Below are 27,203 nucleotides of genomic sequence, written 5' to 3' on the forward strand. Positions count from 1 at the left end.
CCTCCTGTCCCAAACTATGGAGCTTTCAGCGTCGGGGGACCGCGTGTTTGCCGCCGAGGCCATCCTGAAGCGGCGCGTCCGCAAGGTTAGCGTGTTTTCGGTTTCGGGGCGTTTTGCGGCCTGCGATTAAACTTTGCTCTCTCTCTCTCTCTCTCTCTCTCTCTCTCTCATACACACACACACACACACTGAGTGAATTCATTTCAGTGACAATGCCGTGTTTTAGTTGCGTTTCATGAAAAGCAGGGATATGCTGAGTTTTGTGTCTGTTTAGGGCGAATAAAAGAAACTTGATGAAATGTCTACTCCTGGTGCTTTCTCTGCAGTTTGCATTGCTCCTGTTGTGTTATTTCTACAATGTGTTGTGATGCAGAAAGCGTTAGCCAGAAGGCTAGTTGTGTGCCTGTGTGGCTAGCGTTAGCCTGGAAGACGGAGACAGCTGTTTTGTGTCTGCCCGACTTGCTAATTTTGACAAAGAGCAGTCTGCCTGTGCTCAGGACAGGGCCATGGCTAATTTGGAGCAAAAGAATAACCTTAACTCAGATATCTTGTAAATCGATCAGCCCTTTTTATGAGCCCTTTGTTGGAAAAGACCTGCAAAAAAAAAAAAAAAAAAAAAACCATGGCAGGGTTTAGACCTTTTTGGTGAACTGTAATAGCTCTCAACACTCTGGTCTGCTTTCAAAATATTATAATATCTATATAATCTTTGTTGTTGTTGCTGCTGGTCTTGGCTCAGATGTAAGTAAGTGATGTACTGGAGATCTGTATAGTCATATTCCCCCATGTGCTTTTGTTTTCATTCCAGGGACGCATGGAGTACTTGGTCAAATGGAAAGGCTGGGCTATAAAGTAAGTGTTAATGTCAATGTTATTATCCAGTTATTCATGAGCGAGTGTTATATAATAACTGCTTCTGTTGCGTGTTTGTAGGTACAGCACTTGGGAACCAGAGGAGAACATCCTCGATGACCGCCTCGTAGCAGCTTTTGAACAAAAGTGAGTTTGATTCTCAGACTTCTCTGTTAAACCTACATGTAGTAAGCGTATACTTTTAATCCGAATATAACATGCATAGGAACGACTGGTGTGATAATATTAACCGCTCACGTTCTACGTGTTCATGTTTTAAGTTTGGGTTGCACTGATCTGGGAGAGATTGTTTGTTAGTTTCAGGCTGATCACCAGATTGCTATCGGATCAGATTTGACGAGACCTGATCCGGGGATGTGTTTGTTGTTAATATGCACTGTGCATGTTGCGTTGAGTGACACAACACGGATCTTTCATGTAAACAAAGAGCTGAATTGTATCGTCACACCTGTGATGCTTTGCATAACTTCGCGACAGAGAGTCGGCTTGTTTGCCGTGAGGATCGATATGTGGTTGATTGTCAGAGATTTACTGTCAGTATTTAATATTGATAATAAAAACATGAACTCAGTGCATCCCCTGTAGAAAGTATAAATATACTGAAAGTTAAAAAATGACAAAAGATAAATACATTCATGCATAAAGCCTGCTTTTTTTTGTGGATATTTATAGACATTTCATTTGTTTATCAGTATGGCTACGCAATAGGGGAAAATATCCTACTTTGAATGCAATTATAGTATATAATAGTATATATATATAATATACAATCCGATTATAGTGTATGCAAATTCATTGATAATAGGGCTGCAACTAACGATTATTTTCATAAACGAATCAGCCGATTATTATTTCTATTAAAATATTTTTTTTGTTTAAAATAAAATCCACAAACTGAGTGTTGCAAATATAAACACTTATATAAAACTTTTTAAAAATCTGAAACTTTACATTAACACAACTGTTTGTTGAATTAGTTGATGTATATAAACTAATTATATATAAGTATTTATTCATTATTTCTATGGATGCACAAAAAAGCACTGATGATTAAACTACAGTCCTAAAATAATAATAAAATCTCACTTTCACTGCACATAGTGGTCTGTTGCTCACTGCCTTTAGGCATATTGTTTTACTTATGTTTATTTGATCGTAACCCACTGTTTATCACCGCGTCTGCGTCGCAAGTGAGGCCTCGTTACTTCACTTTCGTTATAATAAACGACAGAATTTACACTGCAAGCGCGCAAATACTGCATATAATGACAATGAACTGGAATTAAACTAAACCTTTTAAGCAACTTGCACCAGTTTCCCCAAGCCCTTGAAAAGTGGAGCATTTTGGATATAAACATAAGTTTGTTCTTGTGCATCACTTTCATGCTTCCGTGCTTTAGAAGCTTCGCTTTGCAAAGTTTACAGGTTACAATCTTCTTAGTGGTATTTAATATAAAATGCTCCCATGCCTAAGAGGATTTGGAGGTCGTACACTTTTTTTTCCGCTGTCACTTGATGATTACTCCTCCGTCTGATGGTGACTGAGGTTATGTTTGGCATAAAAGGTAACATTGACATAAACAGTAAACAAGAAATGTATTTTCGTTGACTCTGGGTGTTCTGCTAAAGCTAGTGGTGTTGTACTACGTGAGTTTGACATCATGCGCCATCGACTGGGAAGCGGCTTATACTTCCGGTTAGTAAAACACGCTAGCTTTCCGTTTCAGATGATATTACCCTTTTAAAATTCGTACACTAGACAGTAGAGTACATAATGCATTGTTTAAGTGTATAGTACGTCATTTGGGGCACAACTTTAGTATTTACTCTTCAATGAGAGTTCCTCCTTAGGAGCAATTTCCGAACAAGTGACGGTACCACAAGCATATGTTTTAACAACCGTATGCAAATATCATCATCTTGGGAACACTATCCCACCTGTGAAGTATGGGGGTGGCAGTATCGTATTGTGGAGGTGTTTAGCAGGAAAAGGGACTGGTGCATGTCAGAAAATAGATGGCATCATGAGGAAGGAGAATTATCTTATCTGCTGATGCAACATATCATGACATTAGCCAGAAAGTTAAAACTTGGTTGCAACTGGGTCTTCCAGCAGCATGATGATCCTGACTTCCCAAGTTGTAACAAAATGGCTTAAGGATAACAAAAGGAAGGCATGGCCATAACAAAACATTGACCTGAATCCCATAGAAAAATTTGTGGACTGAACTGAAAAAGCATATCTGAGCAAGGGAGCTGAATAACACCAGTTCTATCAGGAGAAATGGGCAAAAACTCCAGGAAAGTATTGTGAGATGCTTGTGGAAGGCCACCACAAGAATATGATTTGAGTTAAGCAATTAAAAGTCAATGCCATCGAATGCTAACAAAGTGTATGTAAAAATTTGACCTACTGAAAATCTATGGTAAATGGTCTGCACTTATATAGCGCTTTTATCCAAAGCGCTTTACACTGTGTCTCATTCATCCATTCACACACACAAACCAATGGTTGCAGAGCTGCCATGCAAGGTGCTAGCTTGCCATCAGGAGCAACTTGGGGTTCAGTGTCTTGCCCAAGGACACTTCGGTATGTGGAGTCATGTGGGCCGGGAATCGAACCGCCAACCCTACGATTAGTGGACAACCTGCTCTACCACCTGAGCCACAGCCACCCTAATTTAAAATCTAAATTAGTAAGTAAAAGCTGAAATAAGTCCATCTCTTAGCTATTATTTTGAAATGACCTCTTATGGATATAAATTAGATACTTTTAATTAACTACATGAGAATGTCTGGAGTTGTGAAAAAAATGAGTTTGAATGTCTTTAGTCTCGGTATATAAAAACTTAGCTGTATTATGCAGTTCTTCTCAGCATACACACACTTGATGCTGGTGCCATTAATCTGCCATCGCCTGGCAACATTTGTGGTGTGTGAAAGTGCAGAATCATCGTGTAGAGGAAAGTGAATTGGGGGAAGTTGTCATCGCTAACCATGATCTCTGGTGTCTGTTGTGAACAGAGATGCATGTGCTCTCTGAGTGTTTTGAAGTGGTCTGTATGAGTCAGAGGATAACGGTATGAAAGATTATTACAGGAAGGAATCAAACAGCCAACTTGTGCCACCTAAGAACTGTGCTACAGCCCACTCTGGCACCTCCGGTAGACCAGTATTGGTAGACCCGAGATTGTGAGTTGGTGTGTAGGGTTAGGGGAGGAAATGGAGATGGGGCAAGGCTGTGTTGCTTGATAACTGAAATGGTAGCTAGTGTAACTGTTTGAGTATTGGCTATAATGTGTACCAAGGTTTGTGTAAATATATAGAGTTTTCCATCTAGAGTTTTATCAGAAATGCTAATGAAGGGGGAATTACAGTAATCTAAGTGGTAAGATTATGAAAGCCTGAATAACATAGGTTCAAAAGAATTTTCAGCTCATAACATCTATACCAACTTAAAATTCCGTTTCAAGTGGAATTTCTGTTTTGTCAGGATTTGATTTAAGAAAGCTGACCTCCATTGAAAGTTTTAGACGGTTAATGAGGTGAGGGAGACAGCTGTGGTGAACCTAGTACTGGGAGATAAAACCATGTTGCTGAATTTTCCCTGGCCAAAGGAAACTGTATATGGTGAAACAGAGGACCAAGGACTGGTCTTTGAGGGACACCTTGTGTGAGGGCAGTAATTAATTAATGTCCAAAAAAGATTATAAATTGGAATCGATCAGAGAGATGAATTGTAAACTAAACAATAGCCATACTGGAACTGCAGAAGAAATGCTGGACGGCAAAATCTAACAGATGTCATTAAAGGCTACAGTAGATCTGACAGAATAAGAATGTTGATGGCACCAGTGTCATCAGGAAGAAGTAAATCATTGGTGACTGACAAAGCAGTTTCAGTGTTGTGTAAAGGCTAGAAACCTGATTCATAGTAAAATAATCTTGTAGATGAGAGGCTCTTCTTAGTGGTTTGGACAGACGTTGAAGATTAGAAATCAGTTAATAATTAATAATGCTATTATGTAGTTATGACATGATTACGTTTTAAGCTACAGTCATAGTGTATACCATATAAACTTACACATTATGTGCTTTTTATATATACCACCCCAAAGTTCTTATACCTAAAGAGAGATAAGGAAAAAATATATTAAAATGTGTGATTCCACAATGCACTTGATGACTGTTTCTTATTTGAGATTTATGAAGTGTACCCCTCATTTTTATTTTTCTCTCCAGAGAGAGAGAGCAAGAACTTTATGGACCAAAAAAGAGAGGTCCCAAGCCTAAAACACTCCTTTTGAAGGTTGGTAAATGTATCTTATTTGTGTTAAAATCTGATTCATTTTACCTGTTGTGAAAATATACCCCATTCACCTTCTTTATCCTTCTCCTTAGTCACGAGCACAGGCTGCTGAGAGCTCACCCAGAATCCTTGAGTTTAAACCTAGTCGGCCCCAGCCGTCCTCCAAACCTCCGCCTCCGCCTCCACCTGCATCCTCGTACCATCCCAGTGGCCCTTCGAATGCTAAGCTGCAGTCCGGTGCGGCCCAGCCCAAATTGAAGAAAGACATCCACCGATGTCATCGGATGGCACGGCGGCCTTTGCCCCGTCCCGACCCTTTAGCTCCGCCAATCGGTTCTTCTGGTCCCTTCTCCTCCCGTCCTACAGTCAGTCCCTTCTGCGAGACAGTCCGCATCCTTAACCGGAAGGTCAAACCTCGTGAGGTCAAAAAGGGACGGGTCATCTTGAATCTAAAAGTGATGGACAAGACTGGGCCAGCCAATAACAAAAGGACACAAAATTCCAGCCATCAGTCTCATCTTGGGCGCCAGAAAGTTCCCTCTCGGAACAGAGTGATCGGGAAGAGCAGGAGGTTTGGAGATGTATCTTTTAGATGCCTGCAGCAGCCCATGGGTGGAGCTGGATTTTCAGTTTTTAGAAAGCCAATTGAGGCTTATCCGATGGACCCCTCTGAGGAAAAGCCTAAGGCAGAACAAAGTGGTCACAAACCAAGTACGAATCCATCGCCATCTTCCTCTCAAAGTTCAAAAGTAAAGAATTCAGCTGTGCCTGAAGCGCTTGTCGAGCCACCTCGATCTGCTTCGAGCTCAGAAGTCTCGGACAGTGAACCTCATCCCCCACTTCCATCACAATTCCACCCCAATCAGTTACCCCAATCAGGTGAGGCCAACTCTCAAATTTCACATGCTGCCAAATCCAGTCCTCAGCTAACAGACTCGAAAGCCAAATTGACTCAGTCAGCCATGCCTTCCTCCCCCATGTTCTCTTCCTCCTCCTCTTCCTCTTCATTATCATCCTCGTCTGAAGAGAATGAGCACATCCTGGATCTCTCCGTGCCTCATGGAACTGATAGGAGAGCCAGACAGCGGCAGCACTTTCGTGGCCGCCGGCAGCCCAAAGTTCCTGAAATTCCTATATCCGAAGAGGCCTCGGAGGAAGACCAGGATCTGGATTGGCATCCGGAGATGGCTGCACAGTGTGCCAATGTGGTCATTACGGACGTTACAACCAACCTCCTTACTGTCACTATTAAAGAGTTTTGCCATCCTCCTGGACTACCGGCAGTGGCCTCTTCTCCCTGCTGTGCCAATAATTTACCTTCTTCAAAAAAGACAAACCCTTAACTGTGACAGCCAAAAAAAAAAAAGAATTCTCTTTGAACTCCGATGCCACACATACTGCCTTTTACAGTGAAGATGTTTGGAAATGAATTTCACATTACTTATTATAAGTATATGCAGATCAGAAATGTCCCAAACCCTACATGCGCCCACTGATTCTCCAAGACAGACTGCGCCTCTATTTGCATATTGAAACATGATTGGCTCTTATATTTTGTGACATATAACTTCACTTTTCAGAATGCTGCAGTGTTAATTTTGCACTTTGAGCAGTCAGTGCACTTAAATTAAATCCCCCCCAAAAGGATTTTATCAGAAAAAAGCATCTGTGAAGCTTGACAGTGAGTTTGAAAGGAGATTTTCTTAGAGTATTGTGCCATAATATTGGCTTGTAGAAATTGAGAAGAAAAAAATATAAAAGAATGATTGTTGTGGTTTCTGGCCCCGTCATGTTTTAGACAAATGTAGGATCCAATCTCGCCCTGATTGTGCTGTCTCAGTAAACACAGATGCTGAATATAAGCTACATTTTGAAGCTGAATAGAGGGCCTTAACCTGACCGGCTCTTCACCCTATTCCAGGTGAAGATTAATGTTGATCCCTCATTGAACATCTGCGACATCTTTAGCCTGAGGCAGACAAATTCATTTCTCATGCTGCGCCTGCTGTGATCTTTCTTCATTTGTTTTTCCTGGCCTTTATCATCACATTGTGTGCAGCGTGTGAGGATATACACTCAGTTATTTGAATATTTTTGGCCAACTGAAGAGTCTGGTGTAATGATTAACTGCCTGAAAGCACCCAACACTTTTATGACTGTGTAATAATAATGGTCTTATCTCAGTCGTTTATTGAGTTTTATTATTTTATTTTATTTTATGTTATTTCCATCACAGCCTGCAGTTAATAGTTCAGTGTTCAGAGGTCTACAGCTGGGACACGTATTCAGAAGAACGTTTCTCTGGGGAGAAAAAGCTACATATTGCAGAAAACTTGATGTGTACGAATTCATCTAGAAGATCTGGTTGTAATTTAAACATTTGTTTCGTTTAGCTTACAACTTTGCATCATGTTGAATCTTTATATATATATATATATATATATATATATATATATATATATATATATATATATATATATAGATTAGAAGAATAAGCTTATCTGATAGCACTCTCTATATATATATATATATATATAGATTAGAAGAATAAGCTTATCTGATAGCACTCTTTATTGTTCTCGTTATCCTTCTTCACCTTCCTGGTAAAGCAATGGTAAATGCTCTACAATTTAGACTTGGAGATCAAATGTTGGTGAAAAGACGATCTGTTAAATTTACACAGCGTGCTCTCAGGATATGGTTCTTTCCTACCTTGTGCCATTAAGTCACATTACCAGCACTGGAGTTACCCATGTAATTATTTTTTTCTTTGGGTAAGCCTTTGGGGATAATCCAGTAAGGTTTACTGGATGTTGATGGCAGACTAGACGCACATCGCTGGCCGCCATGTGGCAGTTGTAAAGGAGGTGCCGTCTTTGATCTGATTCCCATGCTGATATAATTTTCTTAGCCTCCAGTTAGGTTGTAATTAAAAGCAAGCTCCAGCTAAGCGCCCAGCTAGACAGCGGGTTCTTGAACACAAAGCAGAGACTTGTAGCAAGAAGGAGAGTACAGTAGCGGCGAAGAATTAAATATGGACAGACTTGGTGCCATTGCGACCAAAGACAGACAAAGTTGTGCCTCTTGATTAAGATCTCAGAGTGTGACCACTGCTACTATGCTCTTCTAAAGCCACCAATAGGAGGATTACACAAAACTCGTATTAATGAAACGTAAACGAAACATGCTAATATAGAAAAAATATAAATATCTCTATTACCTTAAGATCAGTTTGAGGAAGTTTTCTGGTTTTTGTCCCCATTTTCTGCGCAAGCTTGGTTCACGCTGACTGATAACACAAGCAGAACATAGTCATTTTCTTTAATTATTGCTCTGTATTCTGTTCATTGTATAATCTGACAGAACACATAATCTTAGAATAATGCTGAAATGGCACTGTCTAAAACTGAATTCAGTGAGTGATTTTGTCTTGTTTATATATATATATATATATATATATATATATATATATATATATATATATATATATATATATATATATATACATACATATATATAAAAGAAACTATGCTGTTAAAATGGACGTCTATGTAAACTGTCAGAGAAGCATGGCTCTTTTGCAATACGAATAATTTGCTGCTTCAGGCTTGGGCCTGGCACAAACATTTGGCGATGTTTGAATTATTGTGATGCCGAATCATTTATTTGGCATGAATTCTGCATGAATCAGAAGGCTATACAATCCACCCATCAAACCTTTTTACAATAATACGGACAGAAAATTATTTGAAACTTAGAACATGTGAACTGATTACATTATTATTACGTTTCCATTTGATCTAGTACATTTGTACTTTTTATTTATTTGATCCAAGTATGTGCCTATAGTGATAGTGATATAAGCACTGCAAAATGTGTTAAAATGTTTACTTCTTTATTTTATTGTAATGGTTTCACATGATACCAGAAGGTTTCTCTAAGACACAGTTTCCTGACCTTGTCCTGCACAGTTTCGAGTTTTCCCTGCTCTAACACACTAACAAGCTTCAGCTAGTTCAGCTAGAACAGGGAAAACACTCAAATGTACTTCTCCAGGTCCGGAGTTGGGAACCTGAGCTCTAAGACATTAATGATCTGCAGGTTCATGTCCATTATGTTTTAATGGGAGTTTAATTAGACACACTCATACTCTGTAGATCACACGCTCTGATGTAATGTAAAGACTTTTTCTTTTTTTTTCTTTTTTTTTTTGAAATAGAGCTCTTTTTTGAAGCAGCATGACTATGATTTCTGTTTGAACTACACATTTTGTTCAACATCTTTTTGTGAGTGATTTGAATGAAGGCATGGAGAGAAAGAGATTCTGCCTTATCTATTTATAGTGCTGCAGTATTAACGCTGATGGAATTATACACGTTTTCAATCAGTTTCTGGCTGTAGGTCTTGGTGTTCTTTCTGCTAATGTAATCATGGAAAGCCTTTAAATATTGAACTATGTATTGAGTTTGGATTAACACTCATGAAAAATTGTGTTTTTTTTTTGTTTTTTTTGGTGTTGTTGAATCATGAAGAATTTTTATATAATAATTTAAAAGGTTATTTGTTTTTAAACTGATAAAAAAAAAAGGTATGTTATTTTGATTGTGTATTCTGTATAGGTTTTTTAAATTGGCAAAAAGAACATGGATTTTTGTACTGCTCTGAAGTAGGATAGCTTGAAAAAAAAAAAGTTTAAATAAATGCTTGATTGTGGTTTTTGCAAACGAATGAGTTGTGTGGTGATGATGCTTTTAAAACTTCCCCTACTCTTCACCTCAACATTGTAAGCAGTTAAACTGACAAAACTAGAATAAAGATTCCACAGTCACACTGAAACACAAGTCAACTACTCTGGTTTTCATTCTAATATGTGTCTGGCATATAAGTAAGGCAGTGGTATGATACGGTGTGATGCAAAGCAGAGCAACTGTTTGCAGTTTGCAAGTTTCAGTGGGGGTTCTCCCTTCAGTCTCCTCTTCAGGAGGTGAAATGTATGCTCATTTGGGTTAAGGTCTGGTGATTGACTTGGCCAGTCTAAAACCTTCTACTTTTTCCCCCGATTAAGTCCTTTGTTGAGTTGGCAGTGTGTTTTGGTTCATCATCTTGCTGTATGATAAAGTTCCTCCTGATTAATTTGGATGCTTTTCCTCTGTAACTTGGCAGACAAAATGTTCCTGTAAACTTATGAATTTATTTTGCTGCTACCTTCATGAGTTACATCATCAATAAAGTTTAGTGAGCCTGTTCCAGAAGCAACCATGCAAGCCAAAGCCATGACACTACCTCCCCCATGTTTCTTTCTGAGCTTGTATGTTTTTGATCATGAGCAGATCCTTTCTTTGTCCACACTTTGCCATTTTCATCACTTTGGTGGAGATTAATCTTTGTTCCAGAACCTTTGTGGCTCATCTCTGTAATTCTTTGTGAATTCCAATCTGGCTTTCCAAATCTTACTGCTGATGAGTGGTTTGCATTTTGTGGTATGGCCTCTATATTTCTGCTCTCCAAGTCTTCTTCAAACGGTGGATTATGATACTTTCAGCCCTGCCCTGTGGAGATTGTTGGTTATGTCATTGACCCCTTGTTTTTGGGTTTTTCTTCACAGCTCTCACAATGTTTGTCATCAGCTGTTGTTGTTTTCCTTTGCCGACCCATTCAGCGTCTGTTGCTCAGTACACCGCTGGTTTCTTTCTTTTTCAGGACACTCCAAATTGTAGACTTTATGTCCAGTGCTTGTGCAATGCTCATGATTGATTTTTCCCTTTTTTTCTCAGCTTCAAAATGGTTTGCTTTTCGCCCATAGACAGCTCTCTGATCTTCGTGTTGGCTTAACCTTTTTAACAGCAAACGCAGTCTTCACAGGTGAAACTGAAGGCTAAAACCAAGAGTAGATGTTCAAAACTATTTATTGTTTAAACAATCAATCTAATAGAACACACCTGGGTAACATTGGGGAATATGGCAAACCAGTTAAGGGGTGTTATTTATTTAATTATTAATCTGGAATGATATATTGACAGGAAATAATAATTTAAAAAATGGCCTAAGAAAGATTAAATAAAACTCGTAATAATGCAAGCAGAATAGTAGAGTTGGGTACTCGATCCCGATCCTGGACTCAGTTCATTTTTTAGTGTACAGTTGAGTCTGCGTCATGTGTAACATGAAAAGAAAGATAAAAAATTTTTGAGAGCGAGGCTCCGTCCAAAACCACACACTTACCAACTATATAGTAGACGAAATACATGTATTTCGTCTACTATATAGTAGGTAAGTATGCGGTTACGGACACAGTCCAAGTGACAAGAGCGAGAGAGTGACTGCTAGCTAGACCAAAACGCACTTCACCTCACACTACACTAAAGTGTAGCCCTGCTTCATAGGGGGTCAAAAATAAACTATGCTGAAGTGTAGCACTGCTTCATAGTAGGTCAAAAATAAACTACGCTGACGTGTAGCCCTGCTTCATCCATCCATCCATCTTCTATACCACTTATCCTTTCTTCAGGGTCACGGGGAAACCTGGAGCCTATCCCAGGAAGCATCGAGCACAAGCCGGGGATACACCCTGGACAGGGTGCACTGCTTCATTGGAGGTCAAATATAAACTACACTGAAGTGTAGCCCTGCTTCATAGGGGGTCAAAAATAAACTATGCTGAAGTGTAGCCTTGCTTCATAGGGGGTCAAAAATAAACTACGCTGAGAAAACGTATCGTTATCGTGAGGTAAGAGTGTAGTCATATCACCCACCCCTAAACATTAGCATTTGCTGATTCCAGTCTTGAGTTTCACATAAAATGTGAAATGTACTTCTTAATGTAGTAAATATCATAACCCCTGCTGATAGGGATTTTTTTTATATATTTTAGGAATTAAAAATGAAAAAAGTTACAATAATAGAGCTGTTTTCAGAAATGAGTTTGTTGTCATTCATAGACAGATTAAAAGCAGTAATAAAGCATGAAGCTTGATGTTATGACATGCTGCTAAATGTAACTGTACTCTGTACTCTCTCTCTCTCTCTCTCTCTCTCTCAGCCTATATAACTGTGGGGGAGACGCATCAAATCATTGAAACCCTGGAGGACACAATATAGTGTGATATTATAATAAAACAGGGTCATTTGTATTTTCATACACTTGTAATATAATAAAAGTTCTACATATACCTCTATATCTATTTTTGTCCTTTTAAACCATTTTTTGATAGGAAACTAGTTGAGGTGCTGCTGACATGAAATAAAAATTAAATGGCAGTGGCAAGATGTAATAGTGGGATTTTTTGTTACGTCTCTGTTTCCATTGGTTTGTGAAGGTTAAAATATTAATTTAACAGCTCAGTGTTTTCAATTGAATTACTTTCTGGACTCGACTCTGACTTAAGTCCAACTCCGCCCCTTTTGGACTCGATTGGTTAAGGACTTGGTCTCGACTCGAACTCGACAAAGGTGGACTTGGACCCAACACTACAGAATACCCATGGGAAACCGCTATATCTATAGCCAGTACAAAAATGTAGAGAGGGTTTATTTTGCAGATTTGTTTTCTTTCTACAGTTTAATATCTGTACTGTCTTGCACAGCAAACTGCACATATCAGCACCTACAAAGCTACAAGTGTGTACACTGTAGTCTCTCAGGTGAATTTGCACCCAACTCTTTGCTCAGGGCCGTGTGTCTTGAGGATATTGTTATTTAGCTGGACACTAGATGGCACTAAACCTCCAGCATACAAAGAGAAAACAGCTTCTAGCCTGGGGCGTCTGCTCATTTCCTCCCACCAGTTGAACATTAATGTTCCACAGATTCTCCTGTACAGAGGAATAAGCTCGTTTCTGTTTCATATGCTTTTAAATGAGAAAGGATGCATGACCATCACAAGTGATTTAAGGATTCACCGGTCACAAGAATTCAGATGAATGTTATAAGTGACTTTTATATGTTTAAGAGTGTGACATGTTGAAATGATGGCTTTCAGGAAGCTATTAAAGCCAGCATAATTAAAGCTTGCCAGTGCACTGGGATTGCTGAAAATAGACCTTCTGCTCTGTGAGATCTAGTTTCCTTGACAATGAGGTTGTGTGTGAAGTGATGAATAAGTGTCTTAGCCCCGACTGAAAAAAGGAACTGATTAGGAGAATTTGTGCTGCAGAGAACCAAGTTTGATTTATTACTCCCTCTCTCTCTCCCTCTCGTTCTCTCTCACACACTCTTTTGTTCTCTCTCTCTCTCTCTCTCTCTCTCTCTCTCTCTCTCTCTCTCTCTCGCTCTCTCTCAATGAGTGCGTCTTTTTTCCATCATTCATTCCTAAACCTAATCCTACAACGCAAGTATGGATATAGCTTTTTTTTTAATGGATTCTAGCCTAAAATTGGCATAAATCTTAATATATATAATTTCAAATAATTGTTTTTTAGTACTCAATGACTGAGTACATTACAGTTTACATTTATGTAGTCACCTCCAAATTTATTGGCACCCTGGTACAATTTGATTGTTCAAAATATATATCATTGAAATTTTCCAGACAAAAATAGTAAAAAAAAAGAATAATAATAATAATAATAAATACTTGCCTTTTATCTAATGATATATACTGTACAATTTGTATTACATTTCTTTTTAAAATAAAAACAATACTCTCAAAAACATGTATTTTGTAAAAGTCTGAAAGCATATTTAAATTGCTCCAGAAATTCTGTTTTTGCCACTGACTTTTATATTTACAGCAGTTAGCAGATGCCTTTATACAGAGCAATTTAGACTGTTGTTTTATAGTTTTGATCAAAAACATATTTACATTTATGATATTTAGCAGACATCCTTATACAGAGTGATTTACGTTTATCTCATTCATACAACTGAGCAGTTGAGGGTTAAGGGCCTTACTAGCTCAATAGTTCAAGATCTAGGAATACCACTGAGCTAAAATCCTGTTACAGGGGCAGTTAGTACAGACACAAGACAGGTTGGGTTCATGGATTCATGCTTTTGGCACCAAAATCTGACCTTACCATCTGTGTGCTTCAGCAGAAATCGAGATGTATATCTAAGCATGTTATGTTCATTTTTTGCTCATTCCAATAATTCTGGACTTGACTGCTGTAGGCTTTGTGAAACAATAAGAGCTCATCAAGTTAAGCTCACTGTGTCAGATGAAACAATTCAATTCAATTTGATTTGTATAGCGCTTTTAACAATGGACATTGTCGCAAAGCAGCTTTACAGAAATATATAAACACAGGATACAGATTTTAAGTGTGTGAACTTATCCCTATTGAGCAAGCCGGTGGTGACGGCGGCGAGGGAAAACTCCCTAAGATGAAATGAGGAAGAAACCTTGAGAGGAACCAGACTCAGAAGGGAACCCGTCCTCATCTGGGTAACAACGGATAGTGTGAAAGTAAAAGAAAGTTCATTATGGTTATTACATGAAGTCTGTTTATTGAACTAATGCACTCTTCACCAAAGGAGACCTGAGTGCAAAACTGCGTGTGGTAATTGCAGTCCAAGTGGTACCATCCTAAGCAATCTCCAGGATGTAGCCTCCAGTTGATGAGAGCTCCATCCAGAAGCAGGGCATCAGGCAGGTCTTTAGAGCAGAAAGGGTCAGGATCACTGGCATCTCCATAAAATCATGTGTGGCTCAACAACATGGTCTCAATGTTTATTGTTATGGTATACTGCCCTGGAATTTTAGCGTAGTAAGGAGTATAATCATGGACATAGATTTAGTTTGAACATTGGCGGGGTTGAAGTGTGGGTATGCTTCCAGATATTTTTTTAAATAAGAAAAATAATAAATACATTTTCAACAATAAGCTTTGTTATATGTGCAGTGTTATTGGATAATTTCTCTCTGCTTATCTATCTATCTATCTATCTATCTATCTGTCTGTCTGTCTGTCTTTTATATGCCACTGTAGTCCTTTTGAAAGGGAAACACATACAGTAGTCAGCTCTTGCACAACTGTCAAGTTAACTTAATATGGCGCTTTTTACAATACCGATTGTAACAACTGTACACTTGGGATTAGGATACACTTACACATATTTACAGAACAGTGAATATGATTCTACAGTTCAAGTGAAAACACCAAATATCTGCTTGCGTCTCACAACCAGCAACAAATTGTTAGCTCACCAACTTCTTATCTAAGAGTTCCAACTTATCTTGGTGGACATGAAAACTGTCACATGATTTTGTCTCTTTTGTGACATACTTGAGCATAGCCAGGTTTTCAACCATCTAAGGGCACTAAAGCTCCTTTCTGCTTCAGAAGATGAGACTGGTACAACCAGGAGCAACCTGACCAGAGTTTCCACTTCACTGAAAAGGTCACGGACTTTCACTGACAAACTTTGTTTGCTGCCTCCATACTGGATCCATGTCTAAACATGTTAACTGAACTGCAAGCAACTGGCTGTTGATCTCAGGATACTCACTACACACTGAATCAATTTATCCAGTGAGCAGAGTGTTCTCTAGTTTCTGCAGGGTCAGTATACCTTCCCGCTGAAAACGTTCATTGAGCTCTGCCTCAACAACATCAAGCACCCAATTAAACTCATCTCTGTAATGCTCTGTTGCCGTTTATTTGCCGTATGTGCTTGCTTCTACCCTAAAACGCTTAGGTGGTTGTCTTAGTTCTGGGACTTTGATAGCCTCTACATTTACAGAATTCACAATCACAGTTGCTTGCTCAAAAAGACTTTGAAAGGCTTCTTCATTTCTTTTGCCTTTCAAAACAGCCTGAACACAAGAAAGAGCAACTTTCATGCCAGAGATAGTTTGTGTTTTTCTTTGGAGAGAAGTATTCAAACATTCCAACTCTCTAAACACAGCTCCTGCCCACACAAGACCCAGTAAGGGCTTGCCATTGAGAAACCGCTGGTGCAATCCATTGGCTGTGGCTGCACTAGGAGCATTGCTGTTTGATATTTCCTCTAAGGACATGAGTACAGAATCATACTGCTTGGGAACAGATATTATTGCTTGGTGTCGTACTGTCCATCGTGTTGGACAGAGAAATTTTACAGTGCTTGAGATACCATGATCTGACGTAGCAATCTGGTTAAACTTTTCTTTGAATTTACCACACAGGCTACACAGACTTCCTAGCTGATGCACCTAGTCAAGACAATCTCTCAGCAGTTTTGAAGTTGTGCATGCCTTTTGAGTAACTAGGTTTACACAGTGAGCTCCACAGTGCACATATAAAGATAAAAGCTGTTTCTTCCTAATTACATCAACTGTGTGCCAGAGTATTTGCCAGACATACTGGCCTATAGTGGGCCCCAGCATGGAGCTCCGCAGTGAGGCCTATAGAGGGACAGCATGGGCCCCAGCATGGAGCTGCGCAGTGAGGCCTATAGAGGGACAGCATGGGCCCCAGCATGGAGATGCGCAGTGAGGCCGAGAATGGGTCCCAGCATGGAGCTGTGCAGTGAGGCATATAGTGGCAATTGATAATACATCTATTGCCATTTTTGCAAAACTTTCTCCTGTAGTTTCTGTCACTGCATAAAAACCAATTAATTCCTCATGAGGAATCAAGTCGTGGTCAACATAACGAAGACAAACAGACTCTTGCTTTGTGCCTGAGACATCTTGAGTTCCATCAACAATTGAGGCGAACTGAGTGACTGGAAGGGATTTAATTGTATCGGCTATTCCTGTGATGATGTCATTATTATGCTTGTATTATTTATGCTTTTATAATATTAATTATGCTATTGTGCTAGCCACTTGTGACGGGCTGGATCAACTGTTGCCTTGCATTTTAGAAGTTGGGAAAAATTCCCCTCTCTTCATCATGACCTCTCAATGCAATACCTTGTCAAGCCAAATACTGAACATATCCTACATATTTTAACAATACATTTCTTGCTTCCTCCTGTTGTCTAGAAACACCTGAGGAGAGTCGTGAAGCTATGTTGTTTGTTTCCTGAGCATACACAGTTGTTGCATCGTAGTGGGAGTGACATTTAGCATGGGCTGTAAACTTTTCAACTGCCTTTTTCCAGTTCCTAAAGCCAGATCTACTCACAAAGGCAGGATCTAACAGAAGCAAGCATTGTTTTCTTTGAGAGAACTTTTGCACAATAAAAGCATAAAACCTCTTTTAAAGTGGCACTGTAGTGCAGCCAGGGGGACATCTGAAACCATTTTTGCATCTGAAAATGTAACACTTAGTTTGCTCTACTCTCTACTACTATAAACTTGGGCTCAGGATGTGCAGGCTTCTTTAAGCAAGTGTTGGTTTCTGAATCTTTAAATCCTTTGCTGTCACTGTTGCCTGTGTTCAGCTGATCCCTAACATTAGCTTCACCCTGAAACTGACATGAAAAGAGAACACTGTTACACACCAAATAACTAACTCCCTATTGTATAGAGTAGCAACTTGTAAATTGCATACAGTTTATCATTTCAAAAACTCTTCCCTATCACATAAATATGCTTAATTCGTACCTGCTCATCTGAAATTGCTGCTTTGCTCCTGTCCTCACCCTGTCCCTCACTGTGATATATACACATTACACAGTTTTAGCTAGTTTTATTGACACCTTTAACATCTCCATTGGTCCTTTCAGTAGTGTTGGTTTGCCTTTAGCTGATCAGATGTTCTTCCTCTAGTTCTTTCTTTTGGTCTAATCTCCTGCTACTTTCACCTCGGATCTGATATACGAACAAATCCACTAAGACATACAACTAAAACAGCAAAAACTAGCAAAATATCAAACTACGTTGGCTACCGTGTATTCTAATCAGCTTTTTTTTCTATTTGGCTATCTATTACACATTTTTGTTTATAATATTATTATTTTTTTTTTTTGACCAAATAAACCTCAATAATGAAAAATAAATATCTTAACGATGTATACTCTTAAAGATGTGTATTGCATATTATCAAACATTCATCAATATTTCCGTACCTGTCCCTGTTTTCTTACCTGCTCATTTGAAACAGCAGCCTGTCTGCTGTCTTCCCCCTGTTCCTCACTGTGATACACATAAGCCAAAACAACAACAACAACAAATGGCTGTTTCTATTGACAACTTTAAAATGAACTTGACTTACTATAAAGCTGTACACTGGAGTCTTTAAAACATTTTAAGACATTAAAATATAGCCTAACGTTATGTAAAGCTGCTTTTGAAAATCATGATACAAATAAAAAAAAAATCCTATACTGTTTTTTTTATATATATCATCTTTACCTGATCAACTTTTCCTCCTCTCCCTTATGACTGCTCTACACTGCTTGAATCTGAAATAAAATCATGTTCAAAGCTTATAGACTACATAGCTTTGTTAAATGTATGCATAATTTTTTATCAAAGTCTAACATCATATCTGTGAAATGATTTTTTTTTTTAAAGAAAGTATAGGTTAAATATGAAATTAAAAGCGTCAGTTAATGAGTGAGTCACTTGAATCATTCATTTAGCTGATTGGTTTAAAAACGCAGATTAACAATGAAGGAATCAGGAATGAAACAATCACCAGAATGTGTTGCTCAACGGTCCTGACCTGGCTTTGTTAGGAACTATTTTCTTTTGTGAAATAGCAAAAATATTGTGTATTGTATGTCACTTAACATTATGTTCTGGAAAACGACACTCTTGCTCCTGTGATATTGCTTAACTATAACTCTTCCAGTGTGAATAATCATGCTGTTGATAATTATGGGAACTATTTAAAAAAAAAAAAAAAAAAGCGAACATAACAGAAGGCTGTTTGCACAAACTTTGTTATATTGATTGTTATGGCTGAACTGCAATGTGGAGTGTGGTTAGCTAGATTACACCTTCATATCATACTTTCTCTGGCTTCTCAGTGCATATTTCATTCTTTTTTTTTTCTGTCCCTCTTTGACCAGCAGTGCAAAACACTCTGCTGGACAGCACTTCTCTTCATTATGAGAGGTGCTGCCTGGGCTGCCCTGTCAAACAGCATCATAAAGCTCAGTCAGCCCTGTGCTGGTGAAAGTGCTAAGGAATAGTGGAATAGCGTTACCAATTTGTGCAATGGGGGTGGACTTAAGTATTTTTGTCTGATTTTTTATTATGACAAACTCGCATTCAATTCGCAACAAAAAATATAGTTACAAATTAAATAATTTTTTTTACATATTTTTTCATGTGTTCATGATATGAATATGGAAGGGGGGGGGGGGCGGGGGGGGGTTGCTAGATTCACACACACACACACACACACACACACACCAACCACAAACTACGCCCCCTGAGCATATTAAAAGTGTACGTGAAGTGGCGCACTAGTCTGAAACACGTTTCTGTAGGCTAGTGCGTGAAGAGATTTGCGGAGCAGTGAAGCAGACATAGGGGGCGGGGCTTCAGGGTGAGAGTAGACTACACTGAAAACACTGGTGGCATCATTAGGGAAGAGAATCTGCTACTGATCTGCTGCCATATTAACACTGTATAGCTGAAGATCACAGGAGTAATCGGTGAATTAATACTGTGGGGGTTTTTTCTTCTTCCTTTTTTATTTTTTTACCCGTTTCTCATCTTCACCGCCTGCTCACCGCCACCCTGAAGTTCATTGTTGTGATCTTGGCCGCCGGGATGGTGGCATTTGTCGGAGCCGTAATCTGCATCATCGCCGCGGTGCACGGCGGCTCTCCTTCTCCCGCAGCCGCCGCCTCGACCGCCGCACAGCCGCTCGCCGATAATCAGTCCTTGACTGCGGGTTCGAGTGTCCTCACCTTTCCATCAGGCTCCGTGGCCCGGGCAGGACCGATGGACGCGCTCCATGGCAGCGGAGAGAGAAACAGCCCAGAGTCTCCAACCTTCTACGGGATCACCGGTGTGAGAACGGGAGGCGATGGCGGGGAGCAGCAGGTGGTAACAGTCAGCAGGCTGGTCTGTACTCCGGTTCAGGCTGGAGAGTGCAGACCGAAAGGCTTCCAGGCGGACGATCAGTCTGTGTATGCGGGGGATCAGTCGGGGGATCTCCGCGCCACAGCAGAAGAGCTCAGGCGCACCGTGGAGCAGCAGGAGGAAGAGATCCGCGCCGAGCAGCGCACTATCCGCGAGCTCACCGGGAAACTCTCTGTCTGCGAAAGCGGCACACACATGAGCGAGGGCTTACGGGCTGGGAGGAGGGACAGCAGAGACGGACTCATGATGCAGGACGACGCAGGACCGCCTGCACTCACCGTCCGGGAACTGGAGAGAGCCATCATGCACATGAAGGAGCGCATCGAGAAACTGGAGGTACACAGACAAACAAGCTGTTCCTGGTGGGGTGTGTTTCACAAATTATTTCAAAAGACCAAGATGGTAAACACATAACAGCAGTTACACTGAATAAACTCGATGTAGCATTTACGTTAAACATATGTTATCTAGCACCCTGAAGAGTATGGAGGGTCCCTTAAAGATTATGGAAGAGTAGAAGGTCCCTTAAAGGGAATCTTAAAGTAGAACCCTTTTAGAAAGTTACCCTTCAAAGAACCCTTATAGAAGAATGGGGGAGGCATGTTACCAGACATTTTTAAAGTAAATGCTAGACATTTTAGTACTAAAAATGTATATCCTCTATTCAATATTCATGAATGCAAACAGCCTAGTCTATGTGGCCTATATGTCGCCTAAGTGTAGCCTATAGGCATATAATCATGTATTTAATGTATTATATACAGAATTTCTTTTAAAAAAATTAATAAATAAATAAATAAAATAACATTCATGTTCAGTAGGCGCTAAGATCTAATAATTATAATATAGAATTGCAATACTGTAAAATATAAATAATTAATTCTGTAAGGGGTGGACCGAAAGAGAAAAAGGCAAAGACGCTATTGTGTATATATATAATATATTATAATGTACTTATATAAAAAGACAATAATGACATCCTGGCTATGGGAAAAGAAAAGAATATAGTAACATGGGCACTGGATAGCTAATTATCTGTAATGTCCTATACAGCATACTGTCCCAAATAATATGTAAAAAAAAAAAATAAATAAATAAATAATAAAAATAAAAATAATAATAATGATAATAATAATAAGCACACCGAATTGTCTATACTCTCCTACTGTAGCATGCACTTACAGAGCTGTGTAAAACAATATTGCAAGTATTTTGTGCTATTTATGTTTCCAGTATAGAACTACAGGTAGCATTTTTTGTAAGTATAAATGCTCTTGTCAGAGAATGCTCCCATCGTGATACAACAGGTGGCATGTTTTGATAGTTTGTCTTATTCCCAGAAAATGTCTCACATTACATTATGTGAAGAAGTGATGCTTCTGCGTTGTGTTATTCTTAGCACCTCTTTCACCCTACTGAAGCATCATGAATTTTATGAGCGCGCAACAGTGAAGTGCGCCTACGCAGGAACCCACGATAGATCGGACAATTTGTCAGAGCGCCGGCATTTATACACGCACGCGCACGCGCACATACACAGACGCACACGCACGCGCACACATACACAGAGAAAGTTCAGCAGTAGTAGGATACGGATATGCGATCTCGTGCTGTGCAGATAATCACGCTTTTTCCCCCCCTTCTTCTTCTTTAAGTTCTCCTCCCCGCCGCTCCCCAGCACCTCATTTCTGCTCCGCTCGCGCTTCGTGGCCGCGGTGATTTACGGCTCTGCGCTAGAAACGCGCTGCTCTGATTGGCTGCAGCACGAGCGCTCGCGCCAGTTCCACGTTTGATCGCTGGAGTGCCGCAACGGTCTTCAGCGCGCGCGTGCTCACGCCACTCTCTTGCGTGATTAAACCTCGTTCGAAATCAATAACGTCAATAATGTTCCTCGCTATAAATGGAAAAGCTGCGCGTGAGCATTGCATGACAGTAGGAGGCGAAAAAAAATGGTGAAGTAATACATTATAGGTTACTGCAATGATGCCAGGACAAGTGTAGCATCGGTTTTATTAACATTTTTACCACACTAATATACTGTTCGCTCGCAAGGGTCGGAAGATGTATGAGTTCTGTAGCTGCTGCAGTGTAGAGTACTGTTATGCTTGCTGTCCACAGTCCAAACTGATGATGCAGTGCGGTTGAACGTGAATATAAATGTGAAAATGCTCACCCAAAATGTACTAATCCCCCTTTCCCCATTTTTGATATGATCTTGATACCAGGCTCTGAGTATGGACGTGAAACTGATCCAATACTGACTTCCTGTCCAATCTTCTGTTGCTGTGCTATGTCAGACCTAATGGCATAATGTCATCCTTCTTTGAAACAAGCTCCACAGTGTCCTGCATTCCTATGCATGATTTGAGTCTCATCAGGCAGCATCACTTCAACATCATGACAAATTCAATCTGAATTGGGTTGAAAAATAGATCAAAATCTATCCAGTAACAAGCCTGAGTTACAAGCCAGTATTATCTAACCTCAGTGCTCAGTGTCACTCGGTGCATCCCTGCTCAAAATTCATTAATAATGCACACGTTTTCCTGTAGGCCGAAATGGCTCCACTGGCTCACAACCACACAGAGTCGGTGCAGAAAGGCAAAGGCAGTGTCTCGAGCACAATCGCGGTCCAGGGAGCCGCAGCACAGAGGAGAGTGGAGGATCTGGAGCGGGAGCTGAAGCGGAAGATGCAGGTGCTGGAAGAGGAGAGGAAAGCACTTCGCAAGGAAACCCAGAAACATCAGCAGCACATTGACCATGGACTGGACGCTGTCCACCAAAGAATCAGCAGCCTTGAGCAAGGTGAGAGAGTGAGAATAAGTCAGATGAAGATTAAAGGAATGGTTATATGAGTGAATGAACAAATGGTTGGATAGAAGGGTAGAATAAATCAGTGAAAAGAGAGGAAATTATATGAAAAGGATGAGAAATGAGAAGGAGTAAAAGTGAGAAATCAAAAAGGTTAGTATGTTTGGGAGTTCGATTTCCACCTCTGCCCTGTGTGTGCAGAGTTTGCATGTTCTCCCTGTTCTTTGGGGGTTTCCTCTGGGTACTCTGGTTTCCTCCCCCAGTCCAAAGACATGCGTTGTAGGCTGATTGGCATTTTCAAATTGTCTGGAGTGTGTGAATGTGTGCGATTGTGCCCTGCGATGGGTTGGTACCCTGTCCAGGGTGCCCCAAGTCCCTGGGGATAGTCTCTAGGCTCCCCGTGACCCTAACGGTAGAGAAAATGGATGGATGGATGGATTTTCTCATTGTATTTGTACAGTATTCGGCCCTAAAGCTGGAAACATAAAGTTGGAAATATATTCAGAATATGATCACTTTTGGAAAACATTTTGTGAAAAGGTTTTTATATCACAACATCTGATTGAAAGGTTTGAGTGCATATCTGTTCAAAGTTTCGCCAGGACCAAGGGGCATGTCTTCATCAAACACACTCCTCCAAAAATATTTAATCAAGTTTCATTCATTTCAATGATTTTGCATTTAGTGATGTGCTCATATTTGCTAAGGAGAGAGTGTAGTGTTGCACCAATAAACATTTCATTAGTTCTGACATAAAGATCCCATGTTGTAAAACTGAACATAAATAATCAATAATACAATAAATAAATACTGACATGAAGTGGTTAAGGATCCTAGTTAGTGTTTAAATATGAACTAGACATACTGTGTGTTAGAAGGATAAATTAAAGAACTTGTAAATGTAACATGTGTATGTGCATAATTCAGCTGTTGCATATATCTTCCACCATGTGATAAAATTGTAACTTATTTTCATATTCAATACCAGTCTTATACATTTTCATATACACTACCAGCTTATTTTCATGTACACTACCAGTCCAAATTTCAGATCAGTTTATATTTGTTTCTTAAACAAATGTAAATTGTGAAGTTTTATTTATTTATTTATTTATTTATTTATTTTCTGAATCAAAATATATCAGAATGTATCAATAATAATTCCTATTAAAATTTCATTTAGATTGAATCATTTTTCATTTAGAATTTAAGAGAAGCAGTGAGGAGCTCAGCTTATTAAGAGACCTTAATAAAAGTCTCCTGGGTGAAATTCCATTATGAATAAACACATCGTTTCATAATCAAATAATCTTATATCTATATTTATTTCATAGTGTTAAATAGTAAAACTGTAGAAAACCTTTCTATAAATAGTTGTCTGGTAGTCATTATTTGTGTGTGTGTGTGTGTGTGTGTGTGTGTGTGTTTCTCAGGTCAGTCTGAGAACAGGTTCCCGGAGGGTTACAGGCTCTCCTTTCCTCTGAGAACCAGCTCTATGTATGCTGTGGTGAAGCGAGCAATCCCTATACTCCACGCCCTTACTGTCTGCATGTGGCTCAGACCTGCGCAGAGCATCCTGGGAACTGCAGTATCTTATGCCGTGTCAGAGGACCCTCATGAGCTGATGCTGCAGCAGTTAGTCCATGGTCCTGTTGAGCTCATCATCAAAAATGAGGTATAAACCATGTTTTTTCTCCCAGGACCAATCACTTCCTCTCAGTCAATGTGAAAACATGTCTAATCGTGCGTTGTCTGTTATGTTAGTATTAAAACATCATTTTATAATGTTTGCCAAAGACCTACACAACACAGCCTGTTTACTAACCAGCAAGGTTTTCCAGAATATTCGACTGATGTGCCGTGATGTGCTTAAACCGTCTATAAAGGGTTTTTTAAAAATGGTTCTTCAACTGTGTTTTAGGATTCTTCATAGAACCAGTATGGGTTCCTAAATGGGTTCCCTTAATAGTTCTGCATTGAACCTTTTTCAGAGTATATGGGAAAAGCCTTGACAGACTTTGTTGATTATCCTGCTTTACATGTAGCAGTTTGTAATTGTTTGCAAATTTATCATTTATTCAAGCTTCCCAGAACATGTAGGTGTGTTTATATAACTATTATATAACTACCAATTTTATTTAAAATTATAATTATGATAGTCACTGTTATTGAAACATATTGTAAATGTTTTACATGGTTAGTGTTGCTTCCAGTAGTGTAATGTGTGTAGGACACGCTATCCCAGATCAGTACGAATGAGTATGTCACATGTATAGTTCTGACAATTTGCCCACAGCCTACACAACAGTCTAAACCCACTCAGCATCATTAAGTGGGTTGTTTACCCATTTCTTACTGTGATGATTGGTTCATGATTACAGTATCACGCTTGTATTTTTTCTTACGTTCCTTTTCTTGTTGTTGCTGGCCTTTAAATCGGTAATTACAGTGCAAAAATGATGTTCTTTCTTTGATAGCTCTGCTAATGGTAAGAGCTTCCCTGCGACTGTAAATCGTCAAAATAATAACATAATTGACATTCATGAGATTCACTCTCTGCCCCCTAGCCTCTCGTTATGATCAGCAGATCAGTATGAGAGAGTTTAAGCATACCCTAAAGCAATGTTGAGAGAAAGGATGCTGATGAAATATTCAAGAGTTGTTCCTTCCTCCTGTAGGTGGCACAGTTCTATCTGAACCTGACGGCGGCTTCTTGGCAGCATGTGTGTGTCAGCTGGAACAGGAGAGGAGGAGTGTGGCACGCCTACGTGGGAGGCAAGCTGAAAGGTGAGGGGAAGGACCTGGCAACCCGCCACTACATCCGTCCCGGAGGAACGCTCGTCCTGGGCCAGGAACAGGTGAGTCATACGCTGGCTGGTGATCAAGACGACCAGCTGAGCTGAGAACTGCACAGTTAGTTATATGCCCAGACATGAGAGCTATGCAGGTGTATATATTAATATATAGAGGATTTACAGGCATTTTAAAAGAAGGATTGTATTCCTAATCAGAATTAGTGGTGTTCATATGGTGTTCACTCAACTTCACAAAATCAATCAGTAGTGAAAATAGAAAAAAAAAAAAATAGAACAGATATAGCTGGATTTAATTTTCACCTATAAGCGAGTGTGATTAGTTAGTGCTTTAGTTTTGCAGTCTTTATATGTTGCTGTTTTCACACTGTTAAATTTGGCCTGCCATTTGAAATAGGAAAACCTCAAGGTTCCAGGAAAGTCGGCTGATATAGCTGATACAGGCATGTTTCATCAAGTTACCATGAACATGGAGAAGTTTCTTGTGTGTCTTTTGGTTGTTCACGTGATGGAGCTTGGAATCCTTCAACTGACTGGTGTTACTTAGATTGTGAGAAACATAAAAGTTCATTTGTGCTTCAGGCAAAGTGGGCAGGGATGCAGACATGACTCAGGATTTCCGTGCTATTTGATTTGAAATTCTATTTGTATAAACCTTTAAATAAAACTTTAAAAAGTCAAAAAGAACAAAAGAAATGTTGCTTGGTTTTAAACAGAATCCTGACTGTTGTCTTCTCTTCTATGCAGAGTTCAATAGGTGGACTTCGTTTCGAGGCATCACGGGCTCTCTTAGGTGACCTCTCTCAGTTTAACATGTGGGACCGGCCGCTGACTCGTGCAGAGCTTTCTGCACTAGCCCACTGCAGCACAGGCATGCTGGGTAATGTAGTCCCTTGGACCAGCCGCGAGGTGGAAGTGTTCGGCGGGGTCACCAAGCAGCCGGCCGAGCACTGCAGTCATCACACTAGCGTGCAGCAGTGAGGGGTTACATCAGGAGGTCATGTGAGAAGAGGATGGGGTGGTGGGTATCTGAGACAAGGTCAGGTGAAAGGAGACTGGAAACGCTTGTGTGCAATGTCTGTTTGAACCAATTACTTAAACTCAAAATAGAAGAAAATAGTGAGTTATTATTTATTTTTTACCAGAAAGATTTTTTTATGTTTTGGGAAAGAGAAAGGATTTAGAACTTGTGAGATAAACATTCCATGTTCGTTTCTTTTTACTTTGATTTACTTTGATTGAGTTACATTCAGGCATTACATCAGTTTGTTTATTTCTTGCACTTTATATTTTTGTTATTCTTCATGTTGAAGATACAGATATTACATAATGAATATCTTCAACTCACTTGAACAGAACCGAGTCCTGATTGCAATGCCTGTAGAAAGGGAAGATATGAAGGTATTTAAAATTAAAAATAAAAATGCAATGCAATGTATACATTTCTGACAGGGGACAGGGGACATTATCCCCTGTTCAACTACTGGCA

The 27,203-nt window shown here is 39.6% G+C and overlaps 1 protein-coding gene across 1 annotated transcript; it reads left to right on the forward strand.

Annotated features, from left to right (window-relative positions):
• cbx6b (chromobox homolog 6b) lies at positions 1-26,890 on the forward strand. Its single transcript, XM_053640768.1, has 10 exons — positions 1-85; positions 809-852; positions 934-999; positions 5,116-5,182; positions 5,275-6,519; positions 19,665-20,426; positions 22,643-22,895; positions 24,335-24,576; positions 25,580-25,759; positions 26,462-26,890. The coding sequence occupies exons 1-10, from the start codon at positions 17-19 to the stop codon at positions 26,693-26,695; spliced, it is 3,162 nt and encodes a 1,053-aa protein (XP_053496743.1). The 5' UTR covers positions 1-16; the 3' UTR covers positions 26,696-26,890.
• The last annotated feature ends 313 nt before the right edge of the window (positions 26,891-27,203 follow it).

Source organism: Ictalurus furcatus, chromosome 2 (assembly GCF_023375685.1).
Source record: "Ictalurus furcatus strain D&B chromosome 2, Billie_1.0, whole genome shotgun sequence".
NCBI classification, from domain to species: domain Eukaryota; kingdom Metazoa; phylum Chordata; class Actinopteri; order Siluriformes; family Ictaluridae; genus Ictalurus; species Ictalurus furcatus.

What these genes read in the sequence shown, in the direction of transcription:
- cbx6b (XM_053640768.1), top strand. Translation starts at nt 17, where the DNA reads ATGGAGCTTTCAGCGTCGGGGGACCGCGTGTTTGCCGCCGAGGCCATC. An exon ending in CTAAAACACTCCTTTTGAAG is followed by an intron (nt 5,183 to 5,274) that starts GTTGGTAAATGT and finishes CCTTCTCCTTAG; the next exon opens with TCACGAGCACAGGCTGCTGA. An exon ending in TCGTCCTGGGCCAGGAACAG is followed by an intron (nt 25,760 to 26,461) that starts GTGAGTCATACG and finishes TCTTCTATGCAG; the next exon opens with AGTTCAATAGGTGGACTTCG.